At 54.1% G+C, this 25,241-nt stretch overlaps 1 protein-coding gene across 6 annotated transcripts; it reads right to left on the reverse strand.

Moving 5' to 3' along the window:
• Positions 1-1,341: 1,341 nt before the first annotated feature.
• On the reverse strand, positions 1,342-25,122 carry CHD5 (chromodomain helicase DNA binding protein 5). Of its 6 annotated transcripts, none has more exons than XM_085080029.1 (42): positions 24,981-25,122; positions 23,747-23,874; positions 20,897-21,076; positions 20,318-20,436; positions 19,600-19,838; positions 19,133-19,257; positions 17,883-18,006; positions 16,329-16,495; positions 16,030-16,248; positions 15,328-15,537; positions 15,037-15,248; positions 13,943-14,074; positions 13,319-13,427; positions 12,828-13,019; positions 12,542-12,742; positions 11,950-12,087; positions 11,425-11,546; positions 11,084-11,257; positions 10,246-10,387; positions 9,967-10,098; positions 9,352-9,469; positions 8,781-8,905; positions 8,189-8,420; positions 7,986-8,111; positions 7,681-7,853; positions 7,349-7,523; positions 6,843-6,935; positions 6,334-6,422; positions 6,016-6,149; positions 5,665-5,809; positions 5,322-5,481; positions 5,120-5,199; positions 4,875-5,001; positions 4,452-4,559; positions 3,981-4,118; positions 3,623-3,731; positions 3,311-3,443; positions 2,922-3,117; positions 2,608-2,768; positions 2,399-2,513; positions 2,234-2,288; positions 1,342-1,990 (listed from the first exon to the last, which is right to left on the reverse strand). In XM_085080029.1, exons 1-41 carry the CDS (start codon positions 25,042-25,044, stop codon positions 2,281-2,283), a joined length of 5,874 nt encoding a protein of 1,957 aa, XP_084936155.1. In that variant the 5' UTR covers positions 25,045-25,122; the 3' UTR covers positions 1,342-1,990; positions 2,234-2,280. The 6 variants fall into 6 exon arrangements, with proteins under 6 accessions (XP_084936155.1, XP_084936157.1, XP_084936154.1 ...); XM_085080031.1 differs by having other exon boundaries at positions 4,452-4,541; positions 23,747-23,877; positions 24,981-25,116; XM_085080028.1 differs by having other exon boundaries at positions 1,342-1,993; positions 2,238-2,288; positions 23,747-23,877; positions 24,981-25,116.
• Positions 25,123-25,241: the final 119 nt, after the last annotated feature.

Here is a 25,241-nt window from a genome sequence, read left to right on the forward strand (position 1 = left end):
CTAAAAAGAACAATATAACTATAGCTTATAGCTATATGTATCTCTTTATAGCTCTCTGTGTACTCTGCAGAACAAACATTTTTGCCAGTACCTATATATATATCCATATCTAAATACATTTATACACAAAGTTTCCTCTATCCATATACACATAAATACAAAAACTGTAAATGTATGTGCAAACCCTCAGCTCATGGCATCAGAGCTCCCCTCTGTACATGGCTGGGGGGTCTGTGTGCTCACACCCCCCCAGACACATCCTACACCTTTAGGTACATGGATTTACCTTGCAGCTATACCTATAGAGCTTTACCTCTACATGGGCATCTGTCTACAGAACTACATTGATGTCTGTGTGCACATGGAAACATATACACTCACATATATGTATGAAATGACAAATACATGTGTGTATCTGTGTATATACACACATATACTATCTCTATCTAGGACAGCTACACACCTTTACCTGTATCTACACTTATGTATATGTATATAAAAATTACAAATACACATGTCTGTATATATACACACAGATCTATACACCTGTATAGCCATACAGAGATACAGATATGAATACACAGAGGTATGTAGATATATAGATATATCTACACCTGTATGTGTATGCATGTGCATATATTCTAATTACAAATACACATTTATGTATATTCTTACATGCACAGATACATGTATGTGCATATACACCTCTGTAAATACAGATCTATACATCTATATCATGTATAGATCTGTGCCTATGTACATATATCTGTTATCTACCATGTCTACATGCACACTCACAAGTATATACATACACAAATACACATCTATTAAAACCACAAATACATTATACAGACGTATAATATACAGATATGTATGTACAGATACACACCCACACAATGGTATCTAAATAAATCAGTATTTATAGCTGTGTATGCTCACATAAAGATATATATGCACACACATAGATTTAAAACTTACAGTTCTGTGTATATCTACACATGTGTGTATATAGATCTACACAAGCTATATATGAAGAGGTACATACATATGTGGGGATGATGTACAAATATGTGCACTCATGTAAAGATTACAGTATCTCTGTAGATATACACAGCATTCTTATGTCTGCTGTGTCTGTGTGTGTGTGTCCCTGTGCCTCCATGTGCACACGTGTTCGTCTGTGTCTGTGTGTGTGGAGACATCTGTTTCTGTGGACATGTGTGTGTGGACACGTGTCTCTGTGTGTGTGGACACATGCAGGACAACAGGGGTACCAAGACCATGGCCAGGCCACCCCCAAGGCCACCCCACCATCCCTCCCCCCTGCCAGACTCCACTGCGTCCTTCCCAAAGGATTTATTAAAACACAGAACAGAAACCGGGACACACAAAGCACGAAGCGGATGCAGGGGCGTTGCTTACAGCTGCCAGTGTCACCACGCTCGAGGTATCCCCATCCCAGTTCCAGCTGTCCCCTCTGTCCCACCCACATCCCCTCCATCCGCCTGCCCCAAGCCCAGCACATGTGGACCCCCAGCCCCACCGCAGTAGTGCCAGGGATTCCAGCGGGGCAGCAGCAGGTGTGGGCTTGCTGAAACACCACAAGGACACAGAGATGGCCCTTACAGGGAAGCTGGGGAGCACAGCCGGCTGGGACATGGCACCACTGGCCTCCCCTCACCCCCACATGTGCCAACACAACCAGACAAACACCGCAACTCCAGCCCTCCCTCCCTCCCCTCAGCCCACCTCACCCAGACAAACTCTTCAAGTCTTCAATAAGAAAGTGCAAAAAATGTACACGGACACGAACCCCCGGCCCCGCCGCTCCCGCGGGGGCCGCAGCAGGCAAAGCACACTTGAAGCGGAGCGGGACAGCCCAGCAGCACCGGCGGCAGCTTGTCTTCCACGCAGGCAACGCTGGCACAATTTCCCCGCCGACCTCTGGCAACAGCAGCTCATGGCCAGGGACAAGGGACTTTCCCCAGGGCTGCTGCGAGAAGAGGGGAGGGCTGCCCATCAGCCAGATCCGGACCCTCCCCATATGCCAACCCCTCGGGCACCTCGGAAGGGCTGCAGGAAGGATCTGCTCCCACCTCTGCTGCAGCTGCTCGAGTCAGAGGCTGCAGTCAGATACTGGCACTGGAGGGCAGCCCAAAGTGGAGCCTCCATTTAGTCCTCTGCCCCTCCCTGTTCCCCAGCAAATGGAACACGGAGAGCAGGAAGCACAAACTTACCTCAGCTAGCAGTGGGAGCTGCAGGGGAAAATCGTGGGAACTGCTAAATATCTGTGGTGAGAGAGGAAACACCTTGCTCACCACCGTCCTTTGGTGGCACTCCTGGACTGCCCAAATCCACCCTCTGAATTTCTCTGCCCAAGAGCAAAACCCCAACCTACCAGTCACATAGGGTCCCAGAGGCATCTGGCTGTAGTTGACAATCCCACCTGGCCCAGGACCACGGAAATTTGGCCCAAAGTTGTTGTTGAAGATCTGGGAGGAGCCGAAGGAGCCCTGGGGAGGCAAGGAGGGAGAAAAGACATGGACCTGCAGCCCTGACCATACCATGACCCTCATGGTGAGGGGCTCTGTGCCTGTCCCCACAGACCTGCGCAGCTGGATCCCCTCCACGGGTGGCCAGGCGGCTGAGGATGCTCCGCTCTGACATCTGCAAGCGGGCAGCCACGGGTGGGATGCGGGACAGCATGGAGGGCAAGCGTGTCACATCAGCCTTCATGTCACTCAGCAGCTCCTCAAGTTGGTTCAGCACTGCAAGTAGAGCGGGAAGTACTCAGGGCCATGCCTGTCAGACCCAGCAAGCTGGGAGGAGCAGGCAGCTCATGGCCAAGGGAGCACAAGACAGGGTCAAGGTGGGGAACCCCTCCCAACCCCGGGGCACCCTCCAGCCCTGCAGGCACACACCCTTGTGCAGGACAGCATTGGCAGGCTTGTTCCCAGCCAGGGACTCTTTGGAGAGGTGCTGGTGGCTCTCGGCAAGGCACTCCACTTCCGCCAGCCGTGCGTTCAGCGCCATGGCCGGGTGACTGGGGTCTTGGGTCATGTTGAGGTACGCCGCCCTCCGCAGCTGCTCCTCGATCACCAGGGCCTGCTCCAGCAACTGGGAGGTGCAGGAGGGGAAGGATTCAGGACCAGACCCTGCCCCACTATAAACCAGTAAACCCTGGAGCCCCTCACGAAGTCCACTCCCTGCTTCACCCACAGAAAGCGTTGGCAAACTCCCTGCTGGCTTCAGCACGCTGCTCTGGTCCTCCCACCAGTAAGGACTCACCAGCCCTGGACCTGCCACTCGCCTTGAACCGCCGGGCAAGGAACTTGTTCTTCATCTCGAGGTAGTTCCCCTTGTGTATCTCCGACTTGAAGGGCTCGTTCAGGATCACATAGCGTGGGTCATTCTGGATGTCCTGCCAGCGGGCATAGCCATGACTGGTGTGGGGGAAGTGTCAAGGGCAGAACCAGCCAGCCAACAGTCAACAGCCACCCCACAGCAACACCGAGACCCCAGACCCTCTCCCTGCTCATCACTGCAGCACCAGCCCAGCTCCTGCCCCCTGCAGAGGCCTCTCTCGCCTCGCTGCCTCCTGCTCTGCTGGGTCAAAGGGTACGTGACAATTCCTGCCAACAGCCAGTAGTCATGTCGGCGGTGCCAGATGTCATAGATCTTGCCAGAGGACATGGCAGCCCTCTCCTCGTTCTGCCACAGCGTGTGCAGCTCTGTGGAAGCAGAAGCAGAAGGGAGACAGCCTGGTCAGGCAGCTGGGCTGAGGGTCAGCACACAGCATGTGGGCAGGGCGAGCGATGGAACCTCCCAGGGCCACAGGCACAGTACAGACCCAGGTCTGCTGCTGCCAGCAAAGCACCAGCCCATCCACAGCCTGTGACAAGGGTCACGTTCCTTGAACAGGTTCAGAGCCTCTGCAGCAGATTTGCAGGAGAGGCCGTCACCTCATCTCTCACTCTTACCTGTGAAGCCACCGTCAGCAATGTTAAACATGAATCTGAAGTTCATGTTTCTGTCATCCTTCTTTCCTTCCTCCTCTTCCTCTTTGTCACCATTTTGCTGGGCATCACTTTGCTCCTTCTCCTCTTCCTTACCATCCTCTGCTTGGCAAACACAAGGAATTGGCCTAATTGTGCTCCACCACCAGACCCACTGGTGCCACCCCCACCCCAGTCACTGCTGCAAAAGCCACCAACCCCTCTCTGACCCACGACAGAAGCCAAACCTGCCCCTCCCAGCAGGCCCCACTGTTAGCACAGGCAGTGCCCATCCCAACAGGGTTTAGTTCCCACTCATGGCTCCTGAGCAGCAGCTGTGCTGGTGCTGATGCATCTTCGCCACCACCCTGTGGGCACACTCTGTCACTGTGCCAGGCACCGGGCTCACTCCAGGGATTCTTCCCACTCTTCTCTCTCCAAAGCCTTATGCCTCACCTGGTTTGACTTCTTTATCCTCCCCCTTCCCTGGGCTGCTGCTCAACTCCGCCTTCTCCAAAAGCTTCTCTTGCTCTTGAATCCCCTCGTCTGCAGGAGAGAACAGGCCTACAAGAAATGCTTGACATGGAAAATGCTCTGCAGGGAACAACCTACTTATCCAGACAGACTTTCCCTTTCAGGGCAAAGTAACTATATTGTTTGTACATTCAAGGTGCTCAAAAAACTTCAAACAGAACAATCTTCTGCATTTTATCAAATAAATGTATTTTGTTTTCCCTCTTCCTTGAGATACCTGGAGGAACAAATGCTCCCCAAAATGACCATTTCATGCAATTTACAACCTGTTTTCTCAAGAATTTCTGCAGGACTTTGTGGCATTCAGGTTTCCCATTGTGACACAGAGAAGAGCCACAGCCTCACCTTTCACCAGGGGCTCAGAAGAAGGCTCAGCCTTTTCACAATCCTCTTGCTTCTCTTCCCTTGGCCTCTCCTTGCTGTCACAGCTTTCTGGGTGCTCTTCACTCTCCACCTCAGCACTTGCAGGCACCTGAATGCCAAGCACCCATTCCAGATCAGCTTGGCCCTCCCTTCCTAGGGAGCACCCCAAGCTTCCAGGCAGACCAGGGGAGGCTTCCTGGAAGAGATGCTGAACAAAGCCACCTCACCTGGCTGTCAGCCACCTTTCTGGGCTTCTGCTCCACTGGGTCCTTTTCTTCATGGAACCCCAGTTGTGCTTCTATTTTGTCTGTAAGAGCAAAGCCAGGAAGGTGTTGAACAGGGCCTGATGGGCTAAGCACCTGCAAAACCTCCTGGTGCCTTGGCCCACCTCCCTCCCAAGCCAGACCTCAGCCACAGCCCCCTGAATACCTGCAAGGGCCCCTGGTCCTGTGTGTGTGTGTGCTGGGCTGGCTGGGACAGGCGTGTTGGGATCTGAAGACACAACCTCGCTGGACCTCTTGCTCTCTGGGCCCTCCAGAACCAGGTCTGGGGTGCTGTACTTCCCATTGACATGCTCAAACTCCTGGACCTGGGACAGACATACACCATCAGGTCAAACAGAGGAAGGATATTCCCAGCTGGTGTCACGGAGCTGGCATGTTCAGGCTGCACACCTGCAGAGTGACCAAGTGGCAGGACTGCTGCAACCACCCTACGGGGAAAAGCCTCCAGAACATTCCTGAAATGGCCTATTCATAATTTACTCACCCACCTTCTTCCTTACTAGTGACATGACCCCGATGCGAGTCAGCACGTGCTGGCGTGACAGCCCTTCCCGGGGAACGCCGTCCGCAAAAGTTTCGGCACCATCTGCCCCAGGCTCACACAAGTGTCTCATGAAGAGAGAGACGTACGCCCTGCCAGGGAAACCAGACCTCAGTCCTGGCCCATGGCATCCCTGCTCAACCCAGCATGCACGTGGTCCCCTGTCACCCACGGATGAGAGAAGTCTCACACCCAGGAAGGCAGCAGGAGCCACCCTCTCAATGACATAGACACTGCCTCCCCAAAAAGAGCCCACAGTGAAGGGGTCCAGGCTCCCTGCCTGCCAGGACCTCCATACCTGAACTCCTTCTCGCTCTTCCCTCGCAGATCCCGGACCAGCCAGTGGGAGTTGAAGGCATCCTGGGGTGGCATTCCCCAGCGCATGATGGCATTCAGGAACGCCTTGCGCTGCCGGGCGTTGAAGCCCAGAACCTGCAGGAAGCGAAGGCATCGCTGGGATCAGAGTGGTCTCAGCAACATGTGGCATCCTGGAGCCTCACAGCTGTGACAGGCATTGCTGGACCACGATTAGTGTCCCAGTGATTCAGCACAGAGGGGTCCAGCCCACAGGCAGCCCAGGCACGACAGCACTGGCCAAGCTTTGGCTGAGGCTCACCTCGATGTTCCCCCCAACTCTTGCCAGCAAAGGAGGAAGAGGTTTGTCTCTGTCAGTCTTCAGCTGTCTCCGGGATTGTCTTCTGCCACCTAGAGCCAAGCAGCTTCAGTGATGGATGGGCCAGGCAGCAAGGAAAGACAGCTCATGTGCCCCAGGCTTCCTGCCCTTCTTCCCAAGGGGAGCAGAACCAGCCAGAGCACTTGCCCAGGCTGCAGAGTCCCTTCCAGCCACCACTCCCCAGGCCAGGACACACCTCTGCCCTTCCCAGGCAAAGGGGGAACCATGGCTAGTCCTTGTGGTGGGCCAGATCATGGTCCTGCAGAGGCCAAGGAAGAAGCTGGCTGCCTCCCTCCCCTGGAAAGCTCCTCACCTGACAGAATGCAGGGACATTCCCCTGAACAGAGGCCCTGGGCACACCAGTCCCTTCAACCCAGAATTCCTGACACTTCTGAGTGCCCAGGGCTTCCCACAGAGCAAAGTCCCAGGGAATATCAAACACAACAACTCACTCTGGCCTTCTGGCCTCTCTTCAAAGTCTTCATCCTCATCCTCAGAGCCAATGGAATACTCTGACTGGTTGTCAGAGAGCTCGTCCTGCCACTCTGCAGAGCACAAGGAAGGCAGGTTACAAGACCCTTCCTGGGAGGGGTGTGCTGGACAGGTCAGAGCCTGCTTGTGGGTATGACAGGCGTTCACTGCCAGACAGCAGGAGAGAGGGACACAGCAACAAGAAATCATGTTCTCAGGTTTTACAAAATTGGAATTCTGTTACGCAGCAAAAACCCAATCTGAAATATTTTGCCCACAGACATGTTTTTCCTAAATTCCTCCAGCAAAACCAGAATTTAAAGACCAAAAAATAAAAAGAAAAAAATCTTTTAAGAATTTCTACCCTGGATAGTTTAGGAACCTGGGAAGTACAGATCCAGGAAATCTACCAACTGCAGAGAAACACCAAGTGACAGCTCTGTCTGTCCTTTGAGCCCAGCCAGCATCCAAGCACCTATGGCCACACCTTGGTCCTCCTGTGAGGTGTCATTGTAGTTGACCTGCTTGCGGATTCTCTTCCCTTTTCCCAGATTTCTGGCCAGATCTTCCTGCTGCTGCTCATAGTGGTGCCGCAGCAGCTTCTCCCAGTAGTCAGGGTCCACATTCTCCTCTTGCTTGATGATCTCACGTTCCACCTCCTCCTGCAGAGCCAGAGACAAAGGGCTTGAGCAGTCACAGAGAGGGAGCAGGGAAGGCCCTGCTCCATGCCAAGTGCTCACAGGGACAGGAGAAGGAGCAGAGGGAACCCAGAGGGATGCACAAAGGGGTGATTGTAAGACATGATACTGATCACATTACCACACCGTCCTCTTCTCTCACAACATACTGAGCCACTTTAAAGGAGCTGAGATACTCATTCATGTTCTGCAGTTCCGTGTCATCAGTTGCATCCTGATTTCGGTCCAAAAGCTTAGAGATGGCAGCATCATCATAGTGGATCACACTGCTGTCATCTACATCCTTATTGTCACCTGGAGAGCAAAGCGAAGGGAACAGCAGCACAGACCAGGGTGCTGGACAGTCCACTCCTGAGCCAGGCAAGCTAAGGTCAGGTGCAGGGCCAGGAAGGGGGACAAGTCACCCCAGCAAGGGGGGCTACACACCTGGTGGGGTGCCACCATGCTTTTTTTTCATGCCAGGAGTCGCTGCACCCCCTTTGGTTGACAGTGTGTCCGAGAAAGGGGTGACAGCATCCGGCATGGCAATCCGCTGTCCCTGAGACACCATGCCTGTGGCACAGGGAGAGAAGAGTGAGCCCCAGCAGCTCAGAGAGGGCCCTGCCTCACACAGAGCATTCCCACCTCACCCTCCACATCATCCTTGAAGAGTTCTTCTGTCCCAAACTTGAGGATGTCATCCAGCTCTTGCTTGGTCATGGAGCCTGACTTGGAGCCGAGCCCCGGGCGGACCACCAGGTGGGTGAGCATCATCTTCCTTTTGGCCACCTGGGTGATGCGCTCCTCCACGGATGCCCTGGTCACGAAGCGGTAGATCATCACCTTCTTGTTCTGCCCGATGCGGTGAGCTCTGCTGAACGCCTGTGGGCAGAGGATGGAGCTGGCGAGGGTGGCACCATGCCAGCTGGACAAAAGGGCCATGCTTCTCACCCTCCAGGCTGCATGAGGGGGCACCCAGTTGAGGATAAGTATGAGAAAGAAGTGAGAACGCCATTGGAGAGAGACAGTTTTATGTGCCAGGTCTCTCCCAGGCTGCAGAGAGGGTGGGATGAGGCCAGAGGGTGTGGGAAGAGGGCTGCTAAGCAGAAACACCCACAGACACAGCAGAAAGTGTCATCAGCTCTCGAGAGAAGATACTGAAATCCCAGTGAGGGTGTGCAAAGAGAGGGCAGAGCCAGAGAGGTACTTACTATACAGGAAGGAAAAGGGAAAGTCAGAAACCTGGATGTCATTGTGGGGATTCCAGTCAGAATCATAAATAATGACAGTGTCAGCCGTAGCAAGGTTTATGCCCAGACCACCGGCGCGGGTGGAGAGGAGGAAGCAGAACTGCTGAGCCCCAGGAGCTGAGAACGACAAACCCAGAGGTGGGAACAGGTGAGACAGAAAGGAGAACGGCTCACAGAGAGGACCAGCACCATTTCAGAGGGACAGAATGGCATTCAAAGCTGACAAGCAAGAGGCAGGGGTAGCAAAGAGTGAAAACACATCGCTCCCTGGGAACCACGTACTGCAGAACCCAGCTCCAGAGCAAAGGGGAAGCTCTGTCATCTGCTGAGGTCTTGAAGGGAAAGGCAAGAGCCCCTCCAGCTGAACAGCTACTGGCACACTCAGGGTTCCTTGTGGGAACCAACTCAAGGGCTTAACAGCACAGTACGAGCAGCCCCCACTGTGCCACAGGAAGCCACACCTGAGCGTGGCACAAGCTCTGGGCACTGACAGAGCACCTGCTGCTGGCCACACACTGCCATCCCCCCATGCCCACTCCTCAACAAGGCAGGAAGGTAAGTACCATTGAACCTGTCGATGGCCTCCTGGCGCAAGCCACCAGTGATGCCCCCGTCAATCCTCTCGTACTTGTAGCCTTCATACTCCAGGAAATCCTCCAGCAAGTCCAGCATCTTTGTCATCTACAGGGCAAGGCAACCCTGGCATAAGAGGGTCTGCATGGGCAAACCCCACTTCCCTGGGGACCTGCTCTGCCTCAGCATGGTCCTTGCCCATAGCCCAGAGGCCACGGTGGTGGCAGCAGAGCATAGTCAGCAAAGCAAGCACAGCCAACAGGCAGCTGCCAGAGGAGCAACACTCTCATCTCATCTTCTACAGGCAGCTCTGCCAGCAGGAAGGAATTGTCTCTGACTGTCCCTCCCCAAAGAGAAGCCTCATGACTGTTGTCTCCTTTCCATCCCCAGCTAACAGAGCTCTTAAACACGACAGGCGCTCCCTCAGGAGAGAGCTGGGACACAGCTTTTCCACTACTACTGCCTATGGCTGCCTGGGGGAGAAGCTGTCACCAGCTATTCCACCTATTTCTGACTGTTTCCAGCACAAATTTCCCATGCATAATTTAAAAAATTCCTTAAATAATGTATTTATGATTATTATTATTATCCCTCCCTACTCTCACCTGCGAGAAGATCAGAACTCTGTGACCCCCATCCCGTAACTTCTTCAGCATCTTTTGAAGCAGCATCAGTTTCCCAGAAGATTTGACCAAAGAATTCCCATCGTAAGATCCATTGGGCAGCATTGGGGCCTCCTGTGAAGGTAGCACAGTCAGTGCCCACAAGGACAACCCACATTAACCTCATGGAGAACTTCACTTGCATTTTCAAAACAAAGTCTGTGTGAAACTGCTTGCATAGAAATCCACAGCGTTAACCAAAGCAGGATCATGAAAACGTACCACGGCTGCCACAGGGAACAGGTATGGATGATTGCAGCACTTTTTCAGGTCCATCATGATGTTAAGCAGTGAGACCTGGTTCCCACCACCTTTCGAATTCAGAGCTTCAAAGTTCCTCGTCAGTATGAATTTGTAGTACTTCCTGCAGCAGGGAGGATGTTATAGACACCACGATAGCTGGGGAAGGTGTAGCACTGGTACAAACAGGATGGCACTGAATGAAACCCTCCTAGTGTCACTGGAGATGCAAAAGGGACATTTGGAGGGTTTTAAACACAATTCAGCACCCAGGGCTGGGTCTTTCCAGTCGCTCTGGGGGAATCACAGCCCTGGCAGTGAGATGGACTGGGGGCCACAGCACCTCCACCACCCCCTCTGCTGGGTGCCAGCCGAGCCCTCCTGCCCCACCACGCTGGGAAGAAGTGACAGACCCTTCCTGAAGGTGCCCTGAACCTGCAGGAGATGCCGCTGAAACAGAACAGCTCAGCCTGGCACAACCAGAGCTGGGGCAGCAGCAACACTCCAGGCTGATGCAGGCACACCAACAGCACAGGCCATGCCCCAGGGACAGGAACAGGAAAAAGGGGTTCAGCCTCAGTGTTTTCTCCATACCCCCAGAACCAGCAGAGCCACACTGCCAGCCTGCCACACCCCCAGGACTGCACAGAGCCCAGTTCACCCACATGGAACACACTCCTTGGTTAGACACAAAGCAGCTCCACTCTTCCTGCAGCAGTCCCCAGGCCAGCGGGCTGTCTCTGACCCCTCAATCCCCACTGACACCCCACCATGTTGGGGGAAGCCAAATACCTATTGGGAATGCACTGGAATCACTCACTTCTGCATCTGGCTCAGCTCCACTCGCACGATCAGCTCTGTCTTGGCCGGCATGTTCTTGAACACATCAGCCTTGAGCCGCCGCAGCATGTGGGGACCCAGCAGGTCATGCAGCTTTTTGATCTGGTCCTCCTTGGAGATGTCTGCAAACTCCTCTAGGAACCCTTCCAGGTTGCTGTGGAAGCAGCCAGACCCCCATGGCGCTGAGCAACAGGGATCTGCTGCTTTATGACTTAAAAAACAGGGCAGAGCTCTCGAGGCACATGAGGAGATAATGCTCGTGTGCCTGGACCAAAGCCAGAGCAAGGAGCCACCCTGATGGCCCAGGTAAGAGCAACTTACTTAAACCTCTCTGGAGTCAAGAAATTGAGTAGGTGGAAGAGCTCTTCCAAGTTATTCTGGAGTGGAGTCCCTGTGAGAAGCAGCTTGTAATCGATCTTGTAGCTATTCAGGACTCTAAAGAACTGGAAAAGAAATGAGTTTGGGTGATAAGGACTGCAATGAACCAATGTGTCCCCACGGGACTCTGCAGGGTGCACATGGAGACTGAGCAGTGACCTCTGGGAGCAGCATGTCCTGCTCCCAGACACTCCCACTGGGCACAGGCAGCAGTCCTGGGTATCCCTGGGTCACACCACTTGCCTCCTCCTGCACCAGGGACAGCATGAATGTCCCAGGGGCTGGAAACTGCATTGAGCCTCAGGTAAAGGGGAGAGGAAGGAGAGGGATCAACTCCCTTCCACGACAGCCTGTCCAAGGACAGTCAGGCAGCCAGGCTGCTGCCTTTCCTGCTGCTGAATGGCTTCTAACACCATAGGATGTTCAAAAGAGAAAAAAAAAAATCACTCTAAAATGTCTGCCACGTACCTTGGACTGGTTGTTCTTCAGCCTGTGTGCTTCATCCACCACCAGACAGGCCCACTCTATGGAGCCCAGCACCGCCTGGTCAATGGTGATCAGCTCATAGGATGTGAGCAGGACATGGAACTTGATCTGGGCTTCCTTCTGGAGGAGCAGAGGGACAGAAAAGCTGGGATAAGAGAGCAGGGAACAGGACAGCTTCCACCTTTGCTGCTGCTGACCGTGACCAAAGGTGAGAGGGGCTGCACTGCCTGGCACAGAGCACACAGCAGGGCTGAGTTGTGCCAGCAGAAGACCCAAACATGAGAACCAAGCAGGAGACTACAGAAATAGAAAAGCTCAGGCAGAAATCTGTAAAGCTCATCACATTAGCTTTACATTACATCACATCACATTACTTTACATCACATTAGCTCATCACATTAGCTGTAAAGCTCATCACATAAATCTCCTGCATTTGCAAACAATGCCAGCCTCCCCTTGTGGGACACAGCTGATCAGGGACCTAACCAGTCTCCCTCTCCAGGTCAAATTCTCCTCTCCCCTTCTTGCTGACAGGTAAAGCACTGTGACAGGCAGGCACAGTCTCAGCTCCCACCTTCATCCGGAAGACCTTCTTCCCACTCCGGATGGCGTTGTCTTCAAAAGAAAACTCATTTTCCCGGATGACCGACCGGCTCTCCTTGTCTCCCGTGTAGGTCACGACGTAGAAGTCAGGTGCCCACATCTCAAACTCACGCTCCCAGTTGATGATGGTGGACAGGGGGGCACTGACCAGGTATGGCCCTTTCGAGTGACCCTGCTCAGGGAGACAGAGCCCAGGCTGTTCTTCCCATACCCAGCAGCTTTCAGCCGCCTCAGGGATTGCCAGGTGCTCTACTCACCTCCTTGTACAGGGAATATAAGAACACAATAGTTTGCACTGTCTTCCCCAGCCCCATCTCATCAGCCAGGATTGTATCTGTTCCTTGGGCCCAGGAGAATCTCAGCCAGTTCAGCCCTTCTAGCTGGTAAGGGTGCAGCGTGCCTCCCGTGGCATCAATGTACCATGGCTGCTTGTCAAACTTCACCGTTGGCTGAACAGAGAGACACAGAACAGAGCAGTGAGAACCACCTGCCCCTCCTTCCCCTGCAGCCAAGCACAGCCCTCTTTAGCTTTGTAACATCCAACAGCTCCAAAGGGGACACAGACACAGTCGCTGGCACAGCCCAGACCCCATGCTCCTCATAGCAACACCACTCCAGAACTTCCAAAGAAAACAAACAGGGTCCCCAAAGGAGACAGAGGAGGAAAACATCAAGGATAAGGGCACAGACAGCCCACCCTACCTCTGGGTTCCCACACTGCCACACTGTCCCCACCACTCTCACTCACATCCACGAGAGGTGTTTCTGGAGGCTTTTCCAGCTTCTCCTCTTTCAGCTTTTTCCCTTTCTTGTTCAGCTTCTTCAGAGGGCGCGTGTCCTCCCCCAGCATCAGCTCCCTGCAACAGCCAGCACATGTCAGGGAGGACAGGCAGTGGCTGCTCTCTCAGCTCTGAGCCAAGGGACAGAAACACCTCCCACATTCCACTGCCATTCTCCCCACACGAGCTCTTCTGGCCCAGTTAGCACTCACAGGGCATTGATTTTCCCCTCCCAACAGTCCATGCAACAGTCTCCAGAATGAAGAACAGCAAACTCAGAGTACTGTGGTTTTCCCCCATAAACAGGCAGCAGGGCAATGGAGACCATGAATGTCATGGCAGTGCAGATGCAGGGGAAGGGGAGAACCAGCTGGAAAAGAGCAGGTGGGATTGCCCAGCAGCCCCAATATGGCACATCAGGAGAGCCAGCCTTCATCAGTGCTGGGCCACTGCTCTTTGAAGAGAGGTCACTGTGAGCAGTGCCAGTGTGTTCAAAAAGGGGGCACCTGTGTGTCCCACTCATTCCCAAACACCCACACAGGCTGCCCTGGCTCTGCTGGGCTCCCCTGGCTCCACTGCCTGTGGGCTCAGACCTGTGGTTCCAGTAGAGGAGTTTGAGGTTCTCATAGTAGGGGATGTCTATGTCATCGATCTCCCAGGTGCACTGGTCATAGGGCAGGTCCTTCCACTTGATCAGGTAATGGATGTCTCCCTTTTTATCAAAGCTGTAACACAGGGCATGGAAAGCTGATCAGTGAATGCCACGGGAGCAGCTTGCCATGACCTGCTTCCACATAGCCAGATGCTTCATCCTCTACTTTCACTTACAGACCAGGACATCCAAGCTGAGGTAGAAAAACATAAAGTATGAACACTTCCAGCAGAAATGCCTATTCATCTGCAAGTGTGTCAAACCATTAAGCTTTACAGGCTGCTTTTCCATTCCACTGAACAACCTCATTTCCCTGTTTCACCAGGCCTGGATGGATACCAGTGCTTCCCCTCTTGCCTGCAGCATTCACTGCTCTAAGAAGTTCTGCTGACACTAAGAACAGAATAATCATACTTATAAGTCTGACTATGTGCCTAGAGGGAAACCTGTTGCCTTGTTAGTGGACAAGGTAAAGCTCAGATGAAAAATCAGACAGGCAGCTTTAGTTCTTTCCTGCCACGCAGCCTTCAGGCAGAGCTGCTGCTACTGCTTGATATTTCAAGTAGCCACTTGAAATATAGAAATTCATCAAAAATATGTCCCCAGACACTCGATGCAGAAAGCCCATCCACACAGCACATTTCATTCACAAAGAATTTCTTTCACAGAAAAGAAATATCAATGTCAAGGTTCCACAAAGGAGTCGGCCACATGCTCCAACTCTTTCCCTCAGCACCATCCCCATCAGCATCAGAATTTACAGAATGATTAGGCTGTAACAGGACCCAAACAGTATGACTGGGAAGAGTGGAACAATACCATGCATCCGCCTTTGGGAAAATTGGCTATAACTCTATTTTTAATGAGCAACATAGCAGAAATTAAAATAAGGGAGCATGAATCCCCTTCCAGCTTCAGCTTCACCCATGGAGCAAACCTCCAAGGCAACAGAGGCTTGCCAGAGGCTGAAATTCCACCAGCCCAACGTTTTGGCCTTGCAGAAGGACAGCACAATTTCGCTCACAGGCTCCTCACCTGTGGTTCAGGATACGGTGGATCATCATCCACTCGGGCTTGATGCCATAGCGGTAGAACCGCTCCTCCATCTTGGCATACTGGGGGTCTTTGTTCTTCCGCTTCTCCCTCTGGCTGTCCTCATCCCCAGAGCCATAGTCAAAGGCTGGTGGCTCATCCATGTCGTTCTTCCGTTGGTAGTTGCGGTACATCACGGTGTGGTAGAGCTCCAGCTGCAGCAGGAGGGAGCAACACTCAGCCCCTGGGCAGCAGGGCAGAGGGCTGAGCAGGGGCTCTACACCACAGGCTCACCTGCAGCTCTTTGACCCACGAGCAGTGCCAGTAGGAGAGGCCTGCCCACTTCACAAAGAACTCGCGCTCCGGGATCCCCTCCAGCACCTTTGGTGGGGGGAGAGCCAGCTCTGGGTCGGCAGTGGGCAGCACGGGGGGAAGCGGGGCGGCCGGCGGCTCCTTCCAGGCCCAGTGCAGGATGCGTTGGACTTTGCCCTTCAAGGGAGGGCACTGGGATACAGAAACAAACAGGCAAAGCACAGAGTTTAAGGTGAGACCCTGTCAGGGGCCATGGGGAGCTAGAGAAGGGAACTGGAGGGCAGAAGGGGCTCCTCAATGCTGAGTGGACGGCAGCTGGCACAGGGTGCCTGAGAAGTGCCCATGACACTTCTGCATCCCCCATGGGGACAGGTCTTGCCACCAGGCAGAAAAGGTCCCTCTCCATAGGCCACATATCAAACAAGGCTCAACATCCCATCAGAAACCAGGCCAGAAAGCTGTCAGCCAGCAGTTCCCACAGTGAGACCACAGAGGCAGCAGAGCCTTCCAGAGTGACCCACACACCCAGCAGCAACCCCTCAGGGAGGGGTTTGGGGCAGAGGGTAGGAGGCTGACCCTGGGGCAGGGCTGTGAGGGGCAGCAGCAGCCACAGGAGCCACTGGCAGGCCAGGCAGGTGTGAGAGCAGGGACAGGACAAGGAATGGGAATGCTGGTAACACTCACTGTACAGCGTGGGCAGAGCCATTCACCGTTTGGTATCTCTGGCAGCGGTGGGTTCAGGCAGTGGAGGTGGTAGGAGGATGGGCAAGTGTCACAGCACAGCAGCTCCCCTCCATCCTTACAGACCCGGCAGAACTCCATGTGGTCATCCTCCTCCTCCTCACCACCATCCTCTTCCTCCTCTTCCTCCTCCTTTGGCTCCCACTGGATGCCCTCCTTCTCCTGTAGAAGCACAGCCAGCATAACGCCAAGGGTTTCCACAACCAGCCCACCCACTCCTACAGGCCCCTGACCCCACTCACACAGTGGGGGCAGCTCCACTTGCCCTCAGGGGCCTTCTCCAGCTCGGGGTCCAGGCAGACCAGGTGGTAGGCACGGGGACAGGTGTCGCACAGGATGATCTCCCCGCCCTGCTGGCACACCTCACAGTAGTCCTGGTGGTCTGTCTCGTACCCGTCCCCCTCTTCGACTGCAAGCAAGGGACAGGTGACAGTCAGAGGGGTGGCAGAGCAGCTGGCTCTCCCGGAAGGAATAGGACACTTGCTCCTCTACCATACAGTTAAGGAAATAAGGCCAGCGTTTCACCTCAGACCCCTCCTGTTAATTCCCACTACCTCTCTGTCCCTCAGCACCACAGTTCACCTTCGCACACAGCATCATCTCACCTCTGTCTCTCTTTCTCTCTCCACACTGTATCATCCTTTGGTTCCTTCAGGCTCTCAATGGAGAATGCCAGAACCTGGAGAGGTTGCAAGGGAGGCCGGTCAGAGAAACCTCCCCAGGTACCAGCATCAGCTGCAAACGCACCATGCAAGGGTGACACGGCCAAGGACAGGACTCCTCTCCTGGGACTACTCTGCTCTTCCTTGGGGCTCCCTGGCACAGAGGCAGGAGAGCTCTCAACACAGCATGGATGGGAAAAGGAGGAGAGGAACATGGCCTTGCAAGTGCCAGAATGGCTCATCTCAATTTCCAGCTCTGCCACAAACTCCTGGCATGGAAATCCAACCTTCCACTCCTCCAGTACGCAGCAGGAGCTGCCTACCTCCAGCACCAGGGCCCTCGCAGAGCAACAAGCCACAAGCAATGCCCTTCACACACAAGACGTGGGGCCAGCCCAGCCTCACTGACCAATGGGAAGGCTGGCCAGTGTCACACCCTAACTGATCCCCAGCCCAGAAGCCACCCTTCCATTTCTCAGAAGCAAAAAATCCATCAGAAAAGCTAAGAAGCCAAAGGATGCACCTGTATCTGAAACATCTCCTCCCAAACAAGGACACAAGACAGAAAGGCAATGTGCTCAGCACAGGGGGCTGCTCTCCAAAGCAGCACGAAGACAGAGGTGCCATGGCACAGCATTCACCCAGAAAGGGATGAAGGGACATGCACACAAATGTGGTTACACAGCCACTGGCAGATCCTGACAGATCCTCTCCACCATGGTTCACGTGCCTCCCTGTCCCTGCATTACTACCACAGCTCTGCCAGCTGCCTCTGCCTGACTGCACACCTCACACAAACAAAACATCCCTCATCTTCACACCGTCTGGCTCACAGCCTGCCCTGCTCTGCTGGGAGCTTGCCACAAGCCACGGCTCTCCAGGGGCTGTTCCTCAGAAAATCACTTCCCTGGAAACCCCACAAATTCTGAAACCTTCCTGCAGGCAGGTGCCCACCAGCAGCAGGGCCTGGACACCAAGAGAGCACCTCACATTCCACTCACACAGACAGGCACAGGCACATCCTCTCTCACCGAGCCAGTGCCAGACACAGCCCAGAGCTGTATGGGCTAGGGAAGCACCACCTGAACAGGGAAATCCAAACAGAATAGGAACAGAGTATAAAGGATGGCCTACTCCTCTTTTTCTTTTTCCTCTTCTTCCCCCTCTTCCCCAGGCCAGCAGAGCACTCAGAGCGCATGGAGGAGCTGTTGATGCTGGCGCTGTCAAAGTCAGATTCTTCCCGTTCCTCCTCTTCACTCTGCAGAGGAAAAAAGCAAAGCACACCCAGTCCAAGTGCTGGCATCCCAGCTGTCATTCCACTGCTGAGACTGTGTTCTCCTGGATAGGAACACATCGGGGGACAACTCTATACTCCCACCCTGTGCATCCAAAGGCCCCTCTTTCCAGATTTTGGCAGAACTTTGCTCCCTCTCTGTCTTTTGACACTAATTTCAGCCGTGCCACCCCTCCTGTATCCATGCATGCAGGTGTTCACACTCAGCATTCTCATAAAGTGAAAGGAGTCAAACAGGCCCTGCATTCCATGGAATCAAAACACAACAAGATGTCTGAATTCTTATTCTGGAGACTCAAGCATGCAAATCCCCAACCTGCACACTCCTAACCAGGTGCTCAGGTTGCAGCTGCAGGAGGCAGCCCGAGTTCTTTGTGACTCTTTGGAAGGAGGATGTGTGGATCTGGAGCACGGGAGGAATTTTTTGTGATACAGGAATGAAAATCTGCAGCAACAAGTGGCTCCAGCACTGCAGCCTCAGTGCACAGAGGTGCTTCAAACAGGTTGTGTCATAAGAACTAGAGCTGAAGCTGCAACACAGGGAGCTAAGGGGGTTTGACTAACATTACCAACACCTAGAAGAGTCGTAACCCCACTAACTAGTTATCTAAGGGATTTATTCTTTAAAATGCTGTTAATGCCTTGAAACACGCCTGATACTGGTGCACTGAGCCCAGTGCATTGTGGCTGGGCAGCTCCAGCATCTCAGGCAATGCCACGGGACTCCAGCTGCCGTGGGCAGATCCTGCTAATGCAATTAAAGCATCCCAGAATTCTCTGTGACGTACGGTTCAGCTGCAGTGCAAGCCCTGAAGAATTCCTTTGCAAATGAAATCTGAAACGATGGCATTATCACCCAATCCACTGAAAGTAAACAGGGTCATGTGATTTTAGCAAAAATTGTGGCCAGACACGAGTGTCACAAGTCTGAGCCTGGACACAGTGCAAGTGGATGCTCTGATCAGAGCCTGGTGCCTTGCAGAGGGGCATGAATGAGGCTGTGACACCCCTGACATAGGGTGGCTGTGCCACTCCCAACAAGGGCTCCTCCCAACACTTCCCTCCCAGACCCAAAGCCCCACAAACTTACGGAGGAGCCCTTTTTCCTTTTGCTGGGGATTCCTCCAAACCGGAATTTCAAGCCTGCCATCTTTTTCCCCTTCCCCTTTTTCTTCCCGTCTTTGGAGCCCTTGATTTTCTTCCGCACACCAGGACCTGGAGAAATTGAAAAGTTGTTTGGTACTCTACAAGCAACTGTCATACAAAGCACCTCCAGCAACTTCCCAAGGTGGAACATGGCACAAAGGGAGATCCCTCCTTTTCCCACTACTGCCCAGCTTAATTAATTGCCACAAACTGCCAAACACCCAACAGACCCAGAGGCTTGTTCTGCCATGGTTCATGAATCACATGCCTCTCAAGGACCTCCACAAGGACAACACAAGCTGAGGACACCCCTCTGGCACCCCATTTGCCCCCTCACTTTGTTGAAGCTTGTGCTTTACAGACTTGTGCCAGCTCTGCTGGCGAGAGCAGCCCCCCACAAGTGGCACACACCCTTCCCTTCCTTGGTCTTGGCTTTCCTGACGACAGCAGGCAGGGCAGAGTGCTGGGGGCTGGTAGGGAGCGCCGGGGCAATGGTGACAGTCTCCACAGCTGCAGCAATGGCTGCTGCAGCCGCTGCTGCCGAGCTGCCCTTGAAGGGGTTGTTGGCACTGAACTCTCGCCACTTGGCACCAAGCACCGTCATCATCTTGGACATGGGGATCTTGGGGTTCTTCTTGGCAATCAGAGGCCTGCAGGGCAGGGGAGAGGGAGAAGCACATGTTAACAGCAGTGCTGTCATGCTGGTGCTTCAACCCAAGAGATGTGGCAGCAGTGCCTCCGAGCAGGAGTTTCATGGGGAGGCAGCAGAAACCAGAAGTTCCTTAAGCAAACATATGCAAGGGAGGCACACCTAAACCTCCTCAGAGGCTGCCCTTCCCTGAAATACCTGCTGTGCTCTGAAAGGCTCATGATACAAGCAGAAATTCATTAACACTCTGTTTTTCTCATGAAACTTTTCAAATAAGCATACACAAAATGTATGGAGCAGGAGAGCAGGAGAGACAAATGCTTCAGCTGTTTCCAGTCAGTCCTGCAAATAAATGGAGTTCTGAGGACTGAGTTGGGAGGAAGAAGTGACAAGGAGCTGGCGATGCAGAATTGACTTCACAACTTCATCTGCTGACTGAGCAATGCCCAAACCTCAACCACCAGGTCCACAGTTCCCTACCTGAGGAACTGGCTGAAAGCCTTGTAATTCGTCAGAGTGTGATAATCCTCTTCTGAGAAAACATAATCTACGTCATCGAGGCCCCATTCCTCCATGAGCTGGGCTGAGCTCTTGGGCTCCTGGAAATTTAGAGAGGCATCATTAATACAAACAGCCACAGCTCTGCAGATGAGCAGCACAAGGCTGGGTCTGTCATGTGCTCCATATCTCCCTAGTCAGAGATACGCAGGGATTTGTTTCTGGGATTTACAAAACAGCACACACAAGTGCTTAACTAACTAATGTTTCATGCAGTCCCAAGAAGCAAATTAACATGGCATCACGAATGCTATGTTAATTGCATATGCTCCCAGCCATGTAATACTATAAAAGGTCTTGGCAGGTTTCATGGCTCCAAGAAACTCAGTTTCTCCCTGCACACAAGATAAGCACTAAGGAAATAGAACCTCTCCTCTTCATCGTTCACCTGCAATCTCATCCTTGCCAAACCTAGGGCAAGCTTCTCACAAAACCCCCAACTCCTCTTGTCCAAGCCTGGCTTCAGACACTACCACCAGCTCAGAGTAAAGTCTTTTGTACCTTCAGACCTCCATCGTCATTGTCATCCTCCTCTTCATCCTTCTTCTTCCGTTTTGGCTTTTTCTCCTTCTTGTCTTTCAGTTTTTTCTTCTTCTTTTTGTTGGGAGAATAGTCACTCCCTTCACTTTCTGATTTCTCCTCAATCTCCTCTTCATTTTCTGACATTTCATCATTGCTCCCCTAAAACAGAAAGGGACAGTGAAGAACAAGCCTGCCCCCACTTCGGTCTCCTCCCACAAACCCTCCCTGCCCCATGAAACCTCCCATCTCCAGTGGATGGAGATGCTTCCTCACAGTCCGAAGGGAGCAGGCTACAATGGCTACACTGTGCTGGGAGAGCCGGAGCAGGGACAGCTCAGGGGGTATTTTTGTTTATTTCTAGGAGAGATCATTACCCACTGCACAACACTGATGGTAACAGAATTACCATCCCAAGGAATGTGGCTGCCTGCGGGCAGAGCACTCAGATGACTTCCTGGGCTGCCAACACACATGTCCAGGGCATGTCCAGCCTCTCATCAACCAGCACCCCCAAATTCTTCTCGGCAGGATCTGCTCATTCCCCAGTCTGGATTGATTGCTGTGATCCAGGTGCAGCACCTGCACTTGGTTTTGTTGAACTGCACGAGGTTCCCACGGGCCCCCTCCTCGTGTTTGCCCAGGGCTGTCTAGATGCCATCCTGTCCCTCGCTGGCACCGAGAAGCTCCAGGGGTCGGCGGGAGGGACCGGTCCCTGCCAGCACCGCGGACAGCACCCAGCCCGGCAGCCCTTCCCGGACCCGCTACCGATCCCGGTTCCCTCCGTCCCTCCTGCCCGGAGCCACCGCCCCTGTCCCCGGCGCTGATCCCCAGGGCTGCCGGCTCGGAGCAGCCCGCGCCTCTCCTTCGGCGGGGTTAGGAACAGCTGGAATTGGGCACAGGATAATTGGTTTCCATGGGAACTGCTGCAGTACAGGTTGAATCTCCCTCTCCGCTGCCTTCCCTGCCAAGGACCTTCATCTGCCTGCGCGGAGGTTCCAACCACAGCCTGGCAGTTCCGCGCGGATTTTTTTCCGGGGGCTGCAGTACCGATTCCTGCATCGCCGCGAGCTCCACTGCGGCTGGTGCCGGCGAATTCCCGCGGCAGTGCGGAGTGCCAGCGCTCCTGCCCCACGCCCCGATAAAGCCCGGGGACTGCAGCAGGCACAGGCCTCACACCAAAGCTTGCACTTCATTCCCACCCACCTCCAGCAGGGGTAAAGCTCATTTGCCCCCTAAACTCTTGAGGAGAAGTTCAGCCCCATTCAAGGTGTTCTGTCTTTTATCCCCTGACCCCAAGGGCAGCCTGGGTGTTACTTTGTGCCAACCAACAGCTCCAGCACCAGCTTCTCCCTGGATTTGACAGATGAGGGGATAGTCTCCCACAGGCAGAACTGAGGCTGGTTAGAACTGCCCACACAAGGCATTAATTAAAAAACAGGAGTGCACTCAGCCTGTTATTTCCTCCCTACGCCCAGCTCGGCAGCAGCCAAGCTCAGCACAAACTGCACACACAGCTGCTGAGCTCAGGCAGGTCAGCAGTGACAGCAAAGGGGCAGAGGTGAAAATACCTTGGAGTTGTGCTTTATTTTCCCCCTCTCAGAAAACAGCATAGAGAAAAAATGTGCCTAACAATGGTAGAGGGGGCAGAGGGCCTGAGCCAGCTTTGTGTGGTATCTGCAGAAAGAGAACATCACCACGGGCACAACGGAAACAAGCTTCCTCGGGGCCATGACTTCTGCAAGAGGCAATGCAGGATGGAATCACCTGTCTTTAAACCAGCAGCTCATTGCACTCCTACCCATACCACAGGCACTTCAATGGGATACCTCATCCAGCCGATCTGTTTACAGCTCCCTGGGGGAGATCAGCAGCACCCAGACCTGCCTTGGCAAGGGAGGATGTGCCCAGTTGTGCTGGATGAGCAACTTCTCCCCAGCTACAGCAGGGGAAGTAGGGGGCTGCTCGCCCTTTCTTCCCAGCAGCCTGCCACATTTAGGCAGGGAAAGGGCCAGCACACAAGATGTCTGCTCCTGTCCTCACACCCAGCACTATCTGGGGACAGGACAGTGAGAGGCAGAGCTCATGTGGCGCAGCACAGCAGCGAACTGGGCTCTGGGAGCAGTGCCAGCTAACCTTCTCAACCCAGCAGGGCACCTCCAGTGCAGCCTCAGGGCCTGACCCTTGAGGACACAAATTCACACCTTTGTTTTCCCATGAAGGCCCAAGAGTCCTTCCGTGTGCCAAGTCCTAGAAGCCCCTGTGCCATCTCACTTGCAAACACCTGGAATGAGCATGGCCAATACCAGTTCCCACAGAAATCTCCAAGCCCTGCCACATTCATGTCCCAACATGGTGATTTACATCTCCCACCTTGGGAACATGAGCCCCAGATGCCATGTTGGTGCAGCACACATCAGGAACATTTACTGCTGTCCCCTGTGGCATGGGCAGGAGGACCTCAACACCTGGGGTCCAGACAGTACCACTGCATGCACAAATGTACCCACAAGAGCTGAGCTGCTCCTGCAGGGCAGGCACCTCCATCACAGCCAGGAGGCATGGAGGCCCCTTCTCCCCCCAGATGCTCTCCAGAGATCACTTGCAGATGACATTTCCACCCCCGAGCAGCCTAGCTGGGCAAGAGGAACCATGCCCTGGTGCTGGGTCACCTCCCAGAGCTGGGAGAGCACCTGCTCAGCGAGGGAATACAGCAATAATCATTCTCCTTTCCATCCACAGAGACCCAAGGCACTTGCCAGCAGCACTCTGAGCTGCTGCCTCTGTGCCACAGCTGAGAAGCCTCAGCAGTGAGAGAAAATGCAGCATTACCTCCTTCTTTCTCCTCTTGATTTTGGCAGCCTTGCCATCTTTCAGTTTCTTGGATTTCTTCTTTTTCTGTACCACAACTTGCTCTTCTGCAAAAAACTCATCCAGTCCTTCCAGCACCCCATCATCTTCTTCTGGGGACAAAAGGGACAGCTCACGTGGATGGACTGCACAGGCACAGGACACCATGCTCATCATCACAGAGAAGCACACCTGAGTAGCAGCTTCAGGCCACAAGACAGAGCTGCGTGCCTTCTCCTGTGGATGTTCACACCACCATCTGCCCTGCTGGTGCCCCTCAAGTGTCCTGCCCAGCAGCACCAGCCCCAGCTCTTCCTGTGCCCAGCTCCTCCTGCCACTCACACCCAGCACGGAGGTGTGAGCAACCCACACTGCACTCTCAGGAGACAGGCACAGAACACCCCTCGTGCTGCTGCTCCTGCTGACCTGGGCCTGCAGACACTGGGGGAACACTTGGCTTTTACCTTTCTGATTCCCAGGTAGAGCTCACAAAAGCACAGGAAGTGGAGGAGAGGAAGGGTTCATGTGGAAAATGGGTGCCAGGGTGCCACAGCTCCCAGGTTGTTCTGGGCTGCTCACACCAGCTCAGAGACACAGCTCTGGGCAGAGACACTGATGCCAGCACACACCTCCCCCTTCCTGTCATTATCTCCCCAAATCCAGTGCATCCCAGCATCCCAGCCAGTCTCTGCATGACTTTAGGCCGGTGTCTTTTTTTTTAATTTCTGAGCTCATACAGCAACACCACTTTGGAGCCATCAGGACATATTCTTTGCTCATATTTTGTGAGGCTTTGGTACAGGTTGCCCAGAGAAGCCATGGATGCTGCATCCCTGAAGTGTTCAAGTATACGTTAGATGGGGCTTGGAGCAACCTCCTCTAGTGAAAGGTGTCCCTGTCATGGCAGGGGGATGGAACTGGATGGTCTTTAAGGTCCCTCCCAGTCCAAACCACCCTGAGATTCCATGATTCTCTGATTCACGCCGTGCTGGTTTAGGTCTGGTAGGGCGGGTATCGCTGCATCAAGCCCAGCCCGGGGGGACCAGCCCGCCCCAAGGCACCGTTCGGGGAAGAACCGGCTACTGGAGACGACCCGGCACAGCTCCCGCCGGTCCGGGGCGCGATGACAGCGGGGATCGCCCGTGGCACGGCCGGACCGACCCGGGGAGCAATGCCACTGCCCCGCCCGTGCCCCCCGCCCGCACCCCCCGCCTACCCGACACGTCCTCTTCGTTGTCCGCGTCGTCCAGCAGCTCCCGGGCGGCCGCCGGGCCCCGCATGCCGGGCGGGGCAGCGCCCGCCCCGGGCCGAGCGCCGGGGCCGAGCCGGGCGCGGCCGCTCCGCGCCAAGATGGCGAGAGCCGGCCCCGCCCCCTGCGGGGGACACGCCCCCTGTCCCGCCCCCATCGGAGCCACGCCCCCGACCACGCCCCCAACCCGCCGCTCCCCGAAAACCCCCAAATCCCCCCAAACCGCAC

Source organism: Lichenostomus cassidix, chromosome 21 (genome assembly GCF_008360975.1).
Source record: "Lichenostomus cassidix isolate B80296 chromosome 21, HeHo_3.0, whole genome shotgun sequence".
Lineage (NCBI taxonomy): Eukaryota > Metazoa > Chordata > Aves > Passeriformes > Meliphagidae > Lichenostomus > Lichenostomus cassidix.